At 45.2% G+C, this 16,496-nt stretch overlaps 1 protein-coding gene across 1 annotated transcript in view; it reads right to left on the bottom strand.

The window, feature by feature from the left end:
- Positions 1–7,790: 7,790 nt before the first annotated feature.
- pcsk6 (proprotein convertase subtilisin/kexin type 6) overlaps positions 7,791–16,496 on the bottom strand; it is a 70,644-nt gene continuing 61,938 nt past the window's right edge. Inside the window, exons 20-21 of the mRNA XM_084436554.1 lie at positions 12,227–12,339; positions 7,791–8,539 (exon numbers count right to left, since the gene is read on the bottom strand). Coding sequence (XP_084292680.1) covers positions 8,412–8,539; positions 12,227–12,339 — 241 coding nt within the window. The 3' untranslated portion in view covers positions 7,791–8,411. The remainder of the gene's footprint in view (positions 8,540–12,226; positions 12,340–16,496) is intronic.

Here is a 16,496-nt window from a genome sequence, read left to right as displayed (position 1 = left end):
ATTGCAGTAGTCCAGCCTGCTTGTGATGAAAGCATGCATTAATCTTTCGGTGTCAGCCTGAGAGAGAAAGGGTTGCACCTTGGCAATGTTCCTTAGGTGGTAAAAGGATGTCTTTGTAATATTCTTGATGTGGTTTTCGAAGTTAAGATCTGAGTCAAGTATGACACCTAAGTTTTTAGCCTGGCAATTGGTGTCAATTTCCAGAGTTTTTAGGTGTGCAGCTAGTTTCTCTCTTTCAGCTTTTTCTCCAATGATCAGTACTTCTGTTTTGTCCTGGTTTAGTTGGAGGAAATTATGTGACATCCATACATTTATATCTATAATACACTTGACAAGGCAGTCAACCAAACTGTAGTTACTGGGTGTTACGGAAATATAAAGTTGAGTATCATCTGCGTAGCTATGGTAGCTAATATTGTGCCTCCTGATGACACTGCCAAGGGGCAGCATGTACAGGCTGAAGAGTAGAGGTCCTAGGATCGATCCTTGGGGCACCCCACAGGTCATAGGGATCTTTCTTGAGCTATATTCACCGAGGGCAACGAAGAAATCACGACCGGTTAGATAGGTCTTAAGCCAATTTAGGACTGGACCAGAGAGGCCAACCCACTTTTCCAGTCTTTCGATGAGGATTGCATGATCTATAGTATCAAAGGCTGCACTCAGGTCCAGGAGGACAAGAACAGAAAGCTCTTTGGAGTCAGCATTAATTCTGAGGTCATTTACAACTTTGACTAATGCCGTCTCTGTGCTATGGTGGGCACGGAAGCCGGACTGGAAAAGGTCAAGGATACAACTTGTAGCTAGGAAATCATTAATCTGTGCGAAAACAATTTTTTCCAGAATTTTACTCAAAAATGGAAGGTTGGAGATTGGTCTAAAATTGCTAAAAACTGAAGTGTCTAAGTTGTTTTTCTTTAGTACGGGTCTCACCAGAGCAGTTTTAAGTATTGGTGGGAAGACACCTGTAGATAGGGAGTCATTAACAATGGATAAAATGTCATAGGATACAGAGTCAAAAATAGTTTTGAAAAAATCGGTGGGGATGGGATCCAGCAGGCATGTGGAGGTTTTGAGTTTGGATACTACTTTTCTCAACGTTTCTGTGTCCATCAGTGTAAACAGGCTCATATGTCCATTACATGGAGGGAGAGGATCTGTGAACGGGATGCATGGCCTTTCCTGAGTGATATTCCTTCTAATATTCATAATCTTATCTCTGAAGTAAGCTGCAAATTCCTCACATTTGGAGGTAGAGAGCAGGTTATCAGGTGTTTTTACGGCAGGGTTTATTAGGCTATCGATTGTTGAGAAGAGCACTCTTGAATTATTTCGGTTGATAGATATCAATTTTGAGAAGTGGTCTTTCCTTGCATTTCTTATTGCTTTATTAAAAGCAGAGAGATGATCTTTGAGAATATCATGGTGGACCTGTAACTTGGTTTTTCGCCATATACGCTCAGAACTTCTGCAGGTTCTCTTTAGTTGATATGTTTCCTCATTTCGCCATGGGGCTTTATTATTGGTTGTGATCCTTTTCAGTTTAATAGGTGCTACAGAATCCAAGGCTGCCCTTACTCTGGTGTTAAAGGTGGTTGCCAGGTCTTCAATAGTTCCTAATGGCCCCACTTCTGGAGTTGATAAATAGTTTGTGGTCATTATTTCTCTAAAACTATCGGCTATTGCGGAGGTAAGATAACGTTTCTTTATAAAGCGCTCAGTATTATTTTTGACTTTAGGAACTAATGCAGTGAAGAAGATACAGAAATGGTCGGACAGGGCGAGGTCGCTAATAGAGGAAACAGTGATAGTCAGGCCCTTAGTAATCACTAGATCAAGGGTGTGGCCACGGTTGTGAGTTGGCTCAGAGATATGTTGGGTAAAATCCATGGAGTTTAGGAGGTTGATAAAGTCCCTAGCTTTCGAGTCCGCCTCAGTGTCTACGTGTATGTTGAAATCTCCAATGATGATAATCTTATCATAATTTGTATGGATGATGGACAGGAGTTCTGAAAATTCTGTAGAGAAGGCAAGGCATTGTTTGGGAGGCCTATACACGGTTACTGCCAGAACTGGGGGCTGGCATTTTAGGACAATAGCGTGGTATTCAAAAGAGGCAAAATCATCAAAGGAGATGGTCCTGCAGCTGAGGGCATCTTTAGCTATGGTGGCTGTTCCTCCACCTTTTTTCCCACTTCTGATAGATTGAAAAAAGCTGTAGTTAGGGGGAGAGGCTTCAATGAGGGCTGCTGATCCATTTATATTTAGCCAGGTTTCAGTTAGGAACATACAGTCTAGTTTGCGTTCACATATAAGATCATTAATGAGAAAAGTTTTGCTTGGTAGGGACCTGACATTTAGAATCGCCATTGAAATAGCTTCCGGAAAAAATGGCTGGCTCGCCTGACTAGTAGGCCTGGATGGTATATTCACTGGAACTGATATCAGGTTTTTTATATTAGATCCACCTGACTGTTTCATTATGGTACTAGAGGTGCGGTGGGAGATAATTTGCTGAATGGCATATTGTAGACTCTGCGAAAAGGTCACTTGTACAGTACCATGCCTAACATTGTGATTCATGTGTTTATTGGTAATCATCAATATTCAGTGTGCTATCCCTGTGTAAGTTGAGCGCTATTTAGGTTGGGTTTAGCTCCCTCTAGCCTACATCAAAACCAAAGGATGGAGATGGAATCATCAGCTTTTATTAGACCATATCAGTTCAGAACAACTCTTCTCCACTATATTCTCTTTCTCTAACTACCCCCAGTGAGCTTTACACAGAGGCATTGTGCTTTGCACTGTTGCCTCACAGCAAGAAGGTACTGGGTTCAATCCCGCTTGGGACGCTGCCTGCACTGGTGACGTACTCAGGTTGTTTATCTCCTGGGCCTTTCTGTGTGGAGTTTGCATGTTCTCCCCATGCTCACAAGGGTTTCCTCCCAAGAACCCCAATATAAAAACATGTAGAAGATCAGATGTTCTTCAGTCCTCTCCCTGAATAAGACCTGGACTGAACACTTGGACTTGGCTCCGGGCACCACTGATTAGTCTGCCCACTGCACCTGGAAGACAGCTTGGATGGGTCAAAACCACCGGCGACCTCTGAATTTCACACTAAACATGTAATGTCCATTTAAGGAAGAAACAGCACATTTTAATGTATTTAATGTTAATTGTAAAATAAATGTGAGGATGATTCTCTGAAGTTGAAAGACTGTCTAGAGATGTTCTCCTCTGTCATTATGGGCTAGTAAAGACCAAGGTGGACCTTTAACATATTACCCAGTTGAAATATTTAAGACCTCATCAAATTCTTTGACTATAATGGCCCATCTCCTTTCTCAGGCCAGTGAGCATGCGCAGTAACGTCATACCATTAGACACATGCTGATTCTGATTCTGATCGCACTCGTAGACAGGATGTTGGGGTCTGTAAAGCCACTCCGGCGTGGCCACTGAGGGTGCAGTCTCATCTCCTCATCATGGCTCTTGTCTTGACTTTCAAAATCTCATTTTGCTCCTTCCTGTTGGTAGTCAGGGGGGGTTGTCATGCAATTTTTGCTCTTCCAAAGTGTCTGTTCTTGTTTCACAGAAGTAATAGGTTTTCAACTCTGCAGTTGTTCTGTGAATCACCTCAACAGGCATGGTATCTCTGTAGCTAGGTATCTCATGGTATCTCTGTAGCTAGGTATCTCATGGTATCTCTGTAGCTAGGTATCTCATGGTATCTCTGTAGCTAGGTATCTCATGGTATCTCTGTAGCTAGGTATCTCATGGTATCTCTGCCGCTCCATTGGGCCGGTGAGGCTGGACAGAACAAAATAGTCTGAGATTGTACCAGCAGCTCAGTGGTATGATATCATATGGGAATAGGGCTTTCAAATCCAATCATTCCTATCTCTCTCACTGCTATAAAAATATGTCGGTTGTCAATTAATAATCTCATTCTTCAGGCAGCCAAGTAAGTTGGAGCAAGTTTTGCTTGAATCCTTCATTGTCCACAATCCATTTTAAGATACTTATAACCTGTCTATTAATGATCTTGATTACTAGTGGTCCAAACCATGGACAATGCAAGAAAGAGGGATGGGCTGCACTTGAAACAAGCTATCAAACACATTTGGAGAGTATTTGAATTTATATTTTTATTCTCAAGTTTTTTGCATTTTGGCTCTGGTGATTTTCCTTTGGCTCTGGCTAATATCTCTTCGAGGGGCGCTGAAAATTCCTCTATGCAGGAAAAATCCTGTTATTGCATTCTTGGGCAGCTGGTCTTGAGCTATTCAGTGAGTGATCAGCCAAACTCAGCTGCTGCTGTTGGGAGATAGCTACATGGCGTGATAACCTTCCACAACCTTGCTTAGTTTGCTGCACTATGTTCCATGGGTATTGTGATGCTTCCATGTATGCAGTCTTTAAATGTATTTTTAACTGTCTTGCATGTTTGCTGATGATTTGCTGCTGCTGTATGTCTGTGCTGGTGATACTCACTGCTCCATGTAGTGTTGCATGTTGTTTTATATATGTGTTGTGATGTGTCAATGTGTGCTGTTTTTAACTGGCTTATATCTAACCTTGTTTTATTTTCAGCCCCCTAACCCCCTTCCCTCAAGAGGCTTTTTGCTTTTTGCCAGGCCGCCTTTGTAAATAAGAACTTGTTATTAAATGCTTGCCTGGTTAAATAAAGGTTAAATAAAATAAAATAAAATAAAAAACCAAAAAAAATCCCACTCAGCACGGGCTGATTTGATACCTGCTCTCTGTCTCTCCAGACAGCAGGCTCCTCAGCATTCAGCTCAGGTCTCTCCATATCCGTGGTCTCTAACCCTTCCCATGCTTATCTGCCTCGACCGGGGATTTGGAACCTGCACCTCATTCAAGAGAGGCAGAGAAGGGAAAAGGCCGATTGAAAAAGAGAGGATGCATGGGACTGATAGCAGGGCCACTGGGGATTTGGGAGCCGGCGTCTCTTTCATAGCGCTCAGAGAAGCAGAAATGGGGAAAGTCAGATTGAACAAGAGGAATAAGGCGCCGTCATGACTTAGTATGCCCGTCACTTGGTTCAGACTGAGTGACATGAATGATGGATATTGAATGTGTGCTGCAACATTACAGTATGTCTCAATAGTGGAGTTGAATGTTTCAGTCATGTGTTCATACTGGGAAGCACTATCACACAGATAGTCATGTGTTCATACTGGGAAGCACTATCAAACAGATAGTCATGTGTTCAATAGTCATGTGTTCATACTGGGAAGCACTATCACACAGATAGTCATGTGTTCAATAGTCATGTGTTCATACTGGGAAGCACTATCACACAGATAGTCATGTGTTCAATAGTCATGTGTTCATACTGGGAAGCACTATCACACAGATAGTCATGACTCATGTGTTCATACTGGGAAACACTATCACACAGATAGTCATGTGTTCATACTGGGAAGCACTATCACACAGAGAGTCGGATAAGTGGTTTACGTACAACAGCTGTAAGACAGGGATGGTCCGCTTGCAGCTAGTCAGGGCAATTCACTACAACAACCCATCTATCCTGACACCCGGATGCTTGTTAGCTCAGTTAGTCTGGGGAACCACACAGGGAGCTCTGTCACAGGACCTAAACTATCCCTATGGAAAGATAGAGAGGATTGACTCTCCAAGGCCAATTCTATATCTCTGAAACAGTCCTAATGTACTTATATGAGACTGAGAGATGGGGCATGCTGGAGCTATACACACTAGCCACCTCCACAGTACAGTAATCATCACCACACAACTGCTCAAGGAAGTCACTGTGGGCAAACTGCATGAATCGAGTCATCTTTCTACGTACTGTAGGCTAGTATGAATGACAAAGGATAGACCCAGAGAATCCAGATGGGGCAGAACTCATATGAGAGATGAAATGAGGCTTTCACATATGGCTCCAGAGGGCTATGGGGTTAGAGGGCTGTACTGCCCTACAAAGGAAAAAAAACAGTAACTTAATGTTTGGTTGAAAATGATTTATAATAATTTATGTCACATTAAAGACATTTTGTCATGTGGACATTACATAACATTAGTCATTTAGCAGACGCTTTTATCCAAAGCGACTAACAATAATTGCATTTAACGTAGGAAAAGCCAATGTACTACTACTTGCCAGTACTCACAAGTGCACCTTCTCTCTAAAACAAGTGACTAAGAGCATAATCTAGTGCTGGAGGCAAAGTGCAAGAATAGCAATCTAAAATACAGTACAATACAATACAATACAATAAAATACAGTAAGTGCTTAGGAGGGAGGATTGTTGTAGTACTTCTTGAAGAGATTAGTTTTGAGCCTGCGGCGAAAGATGGGCAGCGACTCTGCTGTCCTGACATCAGTGGGCAGTTCATTCCACCACTGTGGGGTCAGGACAGAGAAGAGCCGTGACCGTGTCGATCGACCGCAGGGGCCTCGAAGTGACGGGGCAACCAGGCGCCCGGGGTAGCAGAGCCTAGCGGTCGGGAGGGGGTGTAGGGTTTGACCATGGACAAATATCTTATCTCGAATGTGTTGTATTTTGGAGAAAATATGGGGTCGAATTTACAGTTACTGCAAAAAACCCTATAGGCAAACAACTTTAAAGTCATTTTTCTCAGTTCTGCACTTGGGGAAGTTACAGTACTGCCTTTTCTACTTTGTAGCGCAGTATAACCCCTGGCGTTTCACTGCAGACTTGGAGTGTACTTTGGAGTTTTCAACGACCGTCCCTATAAACACCATTTGATTAGTTATTACATTAGATATTATATGTGGACGTTTTAACCTAGTAGTATGTGAAATTGCATGTTCTGATTAAAAATTGAACGTAGCGTGGAAATTGGAAAATCTCTGGAATCAGTGGCAAACCCTTGGGCATAGTGAGCACACTCTTAACCAGCAGGGGGCGCTCATTATCAACCCTTAAGCTGAGTAACGGGGAAATGGAATTCCAAATGAGACCTAAGAGACCCATAATGTAATCAGAAAAAAATACTTGAAACTGTAGCATCAACACACCAAGCTCAGTTACCGAAACAACTTGAAATGGCTCCAAACAAGAGCTTCTGGAAAGTTTCAAATGAGGAGTATTAGTTAAACCCATTACATGGCCACAGCATAGGTCGACTGGTCGAGACCTCAGATCACTCACCATGACAACGGTCTTTCTAACACGTCAGCTCCGGGCCAGTGAACTGAGTGACCATAATTCAGTCATAAATAAAGCCAGTCTCTCAGTGATAGGACGGTAAAGGGTCATGGAGAGTGATGAACCATAGGGGAACATAGGGCCTTACTTTCAGCACACAGGTCAATAATACTCTGTATGGAGATGGTGAATTATTAATAAATCAAGTTGCAAGATCCACATGACAGAAATCCCTTCATGTAGGTTGAACTTCCTTTGGGATCTTTTTGGAAATAAATCTTTGCCTCCCTTTCTCAGTCACAGACTGAACTAAACAATAGACTACTCTACATCACACAGAGAGACAAGAAGGACTTTGTCTTCTAAAGGACACTGAAAAAGCATTCATTTGAATGAGAAAACACACCTATTGTTTAGCGTCACTTACAAAGCTCAAGGGACAGTAATTCCAGAGATCTAGGGAGTGTTGTCCTGGGACTGACTAGAATGATGTGATTCTAAGAACATATACTGTAGGCCTACATCATACCTACTGTATGTGCCAACGAGACAGACTCTCACTATAGTCAGACACAAAGCACAAACACAATATCATACACAATGTACCGATTTATTTCAGTCCTTTGAACTTACACGAAACAATCTTTAAAACATCAAATACACATTCTGAAATGTACAGCATTTGAAATGGGTACAGTACAATTAATGTTTTACACATTTATCTACAACAACTAAAAGCAGCATAGAAAGTTGTCTTATGGAAGTTACGTTAATTTTGAAAAAAGCTGATCCCATTTTCAGTGAGTTTTGGGCTCTTAATCCAGTTGGGTACTAAATCAATACTAGCTGAGTGACCAGTTCTGATGAAAGCAGTGGTTCAGATATTGTAGCGACTTCCTTATTGTAAAAAGCACCCTACGGTTACATGATGCAGCCTTTAAATACAAAATAAACTTTTTTGTACATGTTCTACATACTGTATGTAGTTTAGAAAACAGACAACTTTAAAAAATATATCTTATGAAAATCTACCCTTTACAGAGTAAATTGACATAGTCATTCAAACACAGACATTAGCAAGTTAAAAAATGTACAGCGGATCAGAGTCATAGATTAGTGTTGACCCTAGCGTTGACCCTAACCCCTCAAGGGTTCAAGGATCTTTGTCATATGTACAAGATACGGGTACAATGGACAAAGACATGTTGAAGCCTGTGGTGGATGAGAGGGTAGGTGGAGGGTTCTTCAGGTTCCCTTGCAGGTCCCCTCCTTGTTCTTGCCATTCATCAGACACGTTCTGCAGCAGAACTCACGGAACAGCTTCTTCTCACATAGCTGGTTCAACTTCACCATCTCGCAGAACACCTCATCCGCTGTGGGAGAGAAGATGAGAGGAGAAATTCATGCTGCTGCTGTCTGCTCCCAGCTGCCCTTGAGGGACGGATGACGGGATGGGTGAGGAGCAGGAGACGCACTTCATCCACGACCTTAATGCATGTGTGTGTTTCCTGGGTCACCCACTACATGTGTAGTTTAGTTCAATAATAACTCCCTCTACCATCCATCACCATCCTTCTGTCCATCCAGACCCCATCTCTCAGCCCCATCCTGCCCTTCCTCCGGGGGTCACAGGCTGTTACTACCCCCCACCCGGCCACAGCCGAGGGGGGGGGGACTTTAGGTTGGTCGTGTTGCATTGTGAGTGAGTGAGTGAGTGAGTGAGTGAGTGAGTGAGTGAGTGAGTGAGTGAGTCAGTGAGTGAGTGAGTGAGTGAGTGAGTGAGTGAGTCAGTGAGTGAGTGAGTGAGTGAGTGAATGAGTGAGTGAGTGAGTGAGTGAGTGAGTGAGTGAGTGATTGTGTCAGTCCCCCCGTAGTACCAGAATCCACCACAAAAAGGGCGCCTTTCCAATGCATTTTTCCATTGACAAGTACATTTAGATTTTTAAATCAAAAACTCTGCTTGGTGTCTCAGTATAGTCTCAGACAAGTTTACTCGGGAAACCATGTACTTTCTACATCCGCAGAGAGTAGAGCTTGATGTGTTTAGTAGAGCTAGATATGTCTGTATTTCAACATTCATTATAGGACTTTAGACCATACAGATGCATGGACTTGTTTGCCCACTAGATGGAGACGTTATTGTATCTTATTCACTCTACCAGGGTTTGTAGAGAGCTTGATTTGGTGAATCATTGATACACATGATGTGACATTAGTAGCACTAGATATGTCTGTATTTCAACCTTCATTATAAAAAATAATTGAAAAATATCAAGAAACGTCTTTCGAAACGAAATAGCTTCCTCACTTGCTCCAGCACGCATGCGCACAGCGTGCTGGAGCAACGATTGTGCGCTGTGCGAGGAAGCTATTTCGTTTACGTTGTAAGACGTTTCTAAAGATCATATTACAGAGGCATGTGAAAAACCACCACAGGCCTATGCTCTATGTAAGCACAACTAGCAATTCATGAAGACAGATTGATGAAAACAACCGTTTCGCGGCAGAAAATAGATTTTTAGAAACTGCATTATAAGTGCCCCGACCACCGACATTACATGGATATACTGGCTCGCGCTGGATTTTACATTTCTTCTACATGCCTCCGAACTACACCAAAGTGATCTCGGTGAGTCAAACGTCTTATAATAAATCGTAAATAAGGTCCAGGTTGTCAAAAACGAACATTGTCCTTTAACTATGCACTAAATACACCCAGTCACTTAACTATGCACTAAATACACCCAGTCACTTAACTATGCACTAAATACACTCAGTCACTTAACTATGCACTCCACAATAAATCACTTCTTTAGCTGGGTACACTAGCTTTAAAGAACGTTCTTCACACAATTACACAGGCAGGCTCCTGTGTACAATTTACACCCCACTATGGTAGAGAGAGAGAGAGAGAGAGAGAGAGTGAGAGAGTGTGAGAGAGAGAGAGAGAGAGAGACTGCTGGCTGCCTACAGGTGACCGGCCCAACTACGGCTAAGGCATGCCAGGCCAGCTGAATGTGGACGGAAGGCAGCTATCAGGCCGACTGCTGGGATGCTGCTGCCTCCTAAACAGAATCTGAATTTGTTTCATTGCCATTGTGGGTTTTCAACATACTAGGAATTTGTTTCTAGCATGGTGCATAAGATGGAGACAACATTGGACAGGGTTCAGGGACGAGACAGGACAGTGTCAAGACAGGACAGTGCGGAGAGCGCAGAGGGCGGAAGTCAATCTGCTGCCTTGGCCTCCCTCCCATGCCTCCCCCTGGTCCACCCAGTACCTCACCAGGCTGTTCACGTCTATCAGGCCAGTAGCTTAAAATGACACAATTACTGGCGAATACACAGAATAACAACTAGTCTGCTGCCTGGCTGAATGCCCCTCCTGTCTCCAGCCAGAGAGAGGGGTGAAAATATTAAATCTTTGAAAAAATTCGGTCCAAAATCGGTCTGAATTTGTGTAGCCTGAAGCCAGCATCACATGGTGCGTGATGAATAAAGAATTCTTCTTCTAAAAAAAAAGGGGAAATAAATCACTTTTAAGAAGCAAGAAGTAGTCTACTCCCGGACTACCTGTCCACCCCCAACTCTCTCCCTGACCTGAGCGCCACCTTGGATCGCGTGTCTGGTGGGAATAGGCGGGTCTGACACCCAGCTGGGGACCGGTTCCAGTTAACCAGGCCAGAGACCCCTGGTTCTCTTACATAACACCCTGGGAGCGCGGTCAGTCCATACAGGCACTGTTTACTCATAGCAACATTGTTGTTGTCCTGCCAATCCTTCACCCCCCTCCCCCCACCCCCGCGCTCTCCTGCTGCTTTCTGCTAATGCAGTCCGAGGCCCCGGCTCTTTCAAACCCACATCACATCCTGCCCCTGCAGAACACACTAGAGCCAAGTCAGCACACCCTAGGGCCCCAGGCTGAAAACTGTGAAACTAAAAACAAAAATCTGAATTGAAAGCGACTCTAGTGGAGAAAGTACAGAAAAATAAATAAATAAATAAAAGGTCACATGAAGTCGTAGTCTGAGTGATACTTGGCAAATATGTTTTCCACCTTGCAGAGCACTCCCGACCGGACAACACACAGCTCCAGCACAAAACATGGTTGTTTTTGAATTGAATATGGCATCTCCATAGTCACCTATGTGAGATATTCAACATTGCAGCTTTAAACCCCCCATAGAGGCTTAGCAGGGTGGTTAGAGCTAGACGCTATCACAGACTCTTCCTCTGTCACCCCGGCCTCAGTCAGCAGACAGACAGACAGACGCCAGCCTACCGGCACTGTTTTAGTAGTTAACCTGTTCTTTTCCTGCCAAGGTGATGATGTAGTGTTGTTATATGAGGAGTCAGGCTAGACATAAAGCTGTCCAACATGGCAGCCACACAGCTGAAACTGTAGTTCTTCCCTGACTCCCCCCTGAGGCCCAAATGGCATCAATAGTGTGTCAGGAAACCAGCGTCTGGATGCTGGGTTATAGCACTGGCTTCAGGTCATCAAATACTATTCAATCATCACTCAGCTAAATGTTTCATGCACATATTTACAATCAATCATTTCAAAGTTAGGTCATGTATATAAACTTCACTTTTCATTATGCCACTCTTTAAAAGATGTCTCCCTTGTCGTCTGAAATTCAATTTTCTGAGAGGATGAACAATCTTTCACATTTTCCTGCTCCAAATCACATGCATTAGTGGAGCTTGAGAGGGATATGAGCCCATGTAATTCCCGCAGTTAGTTCTGGTCCATTTTCACAAGCGCTAAATTACAAAACGGGTTTTAATGGCGCAAGCGTGTGGCGTCAGAACCGGGCCCGGCAGCTATGCAGCGGAGGCAGAGAAAAGTGCTTGTTAATGCCAATTAGAGCCTTTCTGCCGGCGTACTTGCTTCTCTCAGGATGAGAAAGATGAAGTGTGACATGAATCCCAGCTATGACATTGTTAGGCTGCAGCAATCTGTTCAGCATTCAACTGTGTTATTGTCATTCCCCTGGTAGCGGAAAAGGCGGCCGGCTATTTCTGTCCTTTGTGTGACATTCAATGAGGGAACTCACCATTGTTACAGGTGGCGTTTACAATGCAGGTCCTGCTTGCCAGATTGTATCCCTCTTTGCATTTGGTGCACGTCGTTCCTGGACCGTCGCAAATCAGACAGTTCTCCTCGCACCTGGACAACAAACACACACACACACACACACACACACACACACACACACACAGTGGAGGGGGAATAAAAACAGGAGAGAAAAGAACGTTCAATTCCCAGATCCAAAATTCAGTTTTATTCTTCTCCTGCCGGTGAGAGACCAAATAAACAGAACAATGTGTACAAATATTGTCGAGAATAATGACCAGTGAAAAATGCAATTGTTATCATGCAGTGATGGTTTTCTGCCCAAGGCTGTTCTGAGAGAGCGGACAGTAAGGACAAGACAATAAAGACACACACAGTACGTCCTCGCACTGCCTGACAGGCCTGAGAGAGAACAGAGACCTTCTGAACATGAACACAATGGAAAGGCAGAAACAAAGATGGAGGACTGTCAACAACTATCCCAGACTATCAACAAAGCACTATGCTATCAACAATTCTAAGCCATTTCAGAATCTACAGTATTGATCCATTTCAACACTGTGTGGCTTGAACTACCGTTAGATGTCCCAAGGTCTAGGCCAAAGATAAAAGGCGACCAAGCTTTTGCGATGGCGGCCCCCAAGCTGTGGAACAGTCTGCCACTGCAAATTAGGTCTGCCCAGACCTCAGAGGTTTTCGAGTCACAGTTGAAGACTCACTTGTTTTCATTAGCTTTTGAGGCTTGTTAGGCTATACATCCCTAAGCGTGTTGTGTTCGTTTATTGTATTGAATGTTAACTTTCACTTTATATTGTATTTTGTATTTGTATTGTTTTTATATTGTAAAGCACTTTGGTGCAACTTTGTTTGTTAAACGTTCTATATAAATAAAGTTGACCTTGACCTTGACATGAAAGCTAACCGAATCTCATCTATAAGATTCCAACTGAAGTCCTGTTTGCCCTGGTGTGACATGTGCAGATTGTCTTCCTGGTCTGGAATTATTGATACCCTGCTCATTCCGCCACACTCCTGGGTCATGACCTTTGCAGGTATTTTATTGCCCTCTGCTGCTGTTGCCCCAAGCCCCCCCCGGCCGCCCCCCCTCCAGATCCTCCCCACACAGCGGGGACCCCCGCCGTTCCCTCCACAATCACCAACCATGACCTTCTTTAAGAGCTTCTATTTGCCGGCGGCGGCCTCCATAAACCACCTAGCTGATTTATAAAAAGCGCAGCGTCAAAAACAGCTTTCTCCCTCGCCGCGCCGCCATTACCGGGAGCTAAAGGGAGGCTGATGCCGCCATCAATCCCCCGCGGGGCCGCAGGTGAGAGATTTACGGACCCAGTCGCCGCTGTTGTTGCTCTTAGATTGCGCCATGCCACTGATTTATAGGCAATTATGGAAATGAAAAAAGCGAGCGGCAGGCGGACACGGAGGTGAGGCGCGGCGTGGGGAGCTGGGGGCGGGGCAGGGAGGGGGGGGGGGGGGGCGTGGGGAGGGGAGGGGGAGGCGTGGGGAGGGAGAGGGGGAGGTGTGGGGAGGGAGAGGGGGAGGTGTGGGGAGGGAGAGGCGCAGGGAGGGGGAGGCGTGGGGAGGGAGAGGGAGAGGCGTGGGGAGGGGGAGGCGCCGGCAGACACACCGGGCTGCTTGCTGGACCGGCGCCATAAGTCACTCCGGTGGAATGTCCCAAACACAGAGAGAGAGATGGGGATGGGGGGGGGGGTGGAATGTCCCAAACACAGAGAGAGAGATGGGGATGGGGGGGGGGGCGGGGTACCAGCCTCCAGCCTGCTTGTGAATCCTTCGTATACATTGGTGTATATCCTGTTATGCACTGTGTGTATATATAGATGTATATATAAATGCTGGTTGCCCAGCGACTGGCACGTTCTGTTTTAATATCTGTGTTGCTTTTATGGCTCTGCGTGCTTCTAACCCTTTTCTACCTCCCCTCTCCCTAGTGCCTCTCTCTCTCCCTCCTACCTTCTAACCAGGTCCAGTGGCCCCACTGTCACCTGCAGACCACCCTGAGTCCGATAGATACCCCCGTGTCTGCTGTGGATGTCCAGTACAGCCACTAACCCTGGACTCCTCCCTAGTGTCTCTCCCTCTTATACTCTAATGCCGGGCTCACACTAAAGGATATCTAAAATCCTTTTTTGAAATCAGGTTGTATCACGCACATAAGGAGAATCTTAACAGATGTTCTTCTCGTGAATCTCAAACATGCACACATGATAAGATTTGAAAATAACGGCTCATCACACACTACAGGATCTTATCGTGCCCGAGGGAGCAACGAACCACTGGTCTCGCCGTCTCGCTTGAAAAGTAGTGGCGCAATAATCGTAAATATCAAACATGTTTGGTACTATCGGCGTGACCCCGATGGGTCTGCGAGTCGATCAGGAGGTTTAAGATTGGATCTGTAAACCTGTCACATCACAAGATCATCTGGGCCCAACATCGGTACCGACCAACGTGCCAGACCAGATTTCTCCTCCGATTGTCAGGAGGGGTGAATCGGGGATAAATTGGCCCCAAAATCCTGTAGTGTGAGGCCAGCATAAACAGGCCCTGTGGACACCCCCCTGTCTCCTGCAGGCCACCCAGTATCAGGTCCTGGAGAGCTTCCCCCGTCCTCGGCCAAGGTCCTCCTAATGACTCCCCATGCCTCCTGGAGAGGCCCCCTGCCTTCCTCGTGTCCAGCTCCTTCCCAGTCTCTGTCGTCAGCTGTCCCTATCCAGCCAACCCCTCCCCTTTTCTACTCTTGTCTCTCTGCTTTCTGTCTCCCCACCTCTGCTTGGCGACTACACCTAGTTTACTCTACATTCTCTATGAGCCTGTTCTGCTAAGAGCTTATTGTGCTTTGTTATATGAATCACTTAAATATTATATTATACACTATATAGATCGATAACACATAATGGCCGACCATGTAGGCAACATCTCTCTAACTATTTATCTACTCTACTGTTAATCTTGTCTCTCTTATGAAGCATTCAGCCCATGTTTACTGCTCTGTATATGTTCTTAGCCAATAGACAAACATTTTCCAGGAACTTGCTCGATTGTCTCGTTGAGAGGGATCAGGGAAGAATTTTTACAGCTCACTTTTCTGGCCCCTGGGTGAAACTTTTTTTGCTTCCCTCTGGAATATGTAGGGGTGGGACTTATGCCCACCCCCCATTGCTCTCTGTAAAGTGCATTGTGTTGCCTCTGTGTATGAAATGCGCTATACAAATAAAGTTTGATTTGATTTGATTTGAGAAGACTGAGAGTGAGGTATCCTGGCAGGGCAGGGTTGTGGTGGTGGTGACAGGGTGGTGTTGGTGGAGGTGGTGGTGACAGGGTGGTGTTGGTGGTGACAGGGTGGTGTTGGTGGAGGTGGTGGTGACAGGGTGGTGTTGGTGGTGACAGGGTGGTGTTGGTGGTGACAGGGTGGTGTTGGTGGTGACAGGGTGGTGGTCCTAGTGACAGGGTGGTCTTGAGGGCTCTGGGGAGTCTGATCAGGGGCTTGGAACAAGTGACTTTATACAGCAACACACACACACACACACGCACGCACGCACACACACACACACTCACACACACACACACACACACACACACACACACACACACAGACAGACACACACACACACACACACACACACACACACACACAGACAAACACACACACACACACACATGTATGTACACATTCACACACACACACACACACACACATGTATGTACACATTCACACACACACACACACACACACACACACACACACACACACACACACGCACACACACAGTGACTAACGAGACCCAGATGGCAGACGGTAATGACAGTGTTCCAGGCATCGGAGGGAGAGTGATTGTGAAAGAGGTGGAGAGAGCGAGCGAGCACCGAGCAGAGACAGCGAGAGAAAGAGAGAGAGAGAGAGAGAGAGAGAGAGAGAAGGAGAGATGACTGTACACAGTGAGAAGAGGGCCAGAGTGGGAGAGGGTTTCTGGGCAGGAGAGAGAGGTAGCGATGCCAAGGAGAGTACCAGAAAGGGTTCATGTGACATCATTACTGGCATCAGCATAGCTGCTGACCTCAGAACTACCCTCGGAGATTGGAAGCCCCGCCCTCGGAGACTGGAAGCCCCGCCCACAGAGACACAAACACTGGCTTCCCACAAAACTACGGAGATACACACACAGGCCAAGAACATACTGTAAACACTTACACAACAGAACAACATCACATCTGGC

Source organism: Borostomias antarcticus, assembly GCF_949987555.1.
Source record: "Borostomias antarcticus genome assembly, chromosome: 4".
Classification (NCBI taxonomy): domain Eukaryota; kingdom Metazoa; phylum Chordata; class Actinopteri; order Stomiiformes; family Stomiidae; genus Borostomias; species Borostomias antarcticus.
This window is presented reverse-complemented; position numbering and strand designations above follow the sequence as displayed.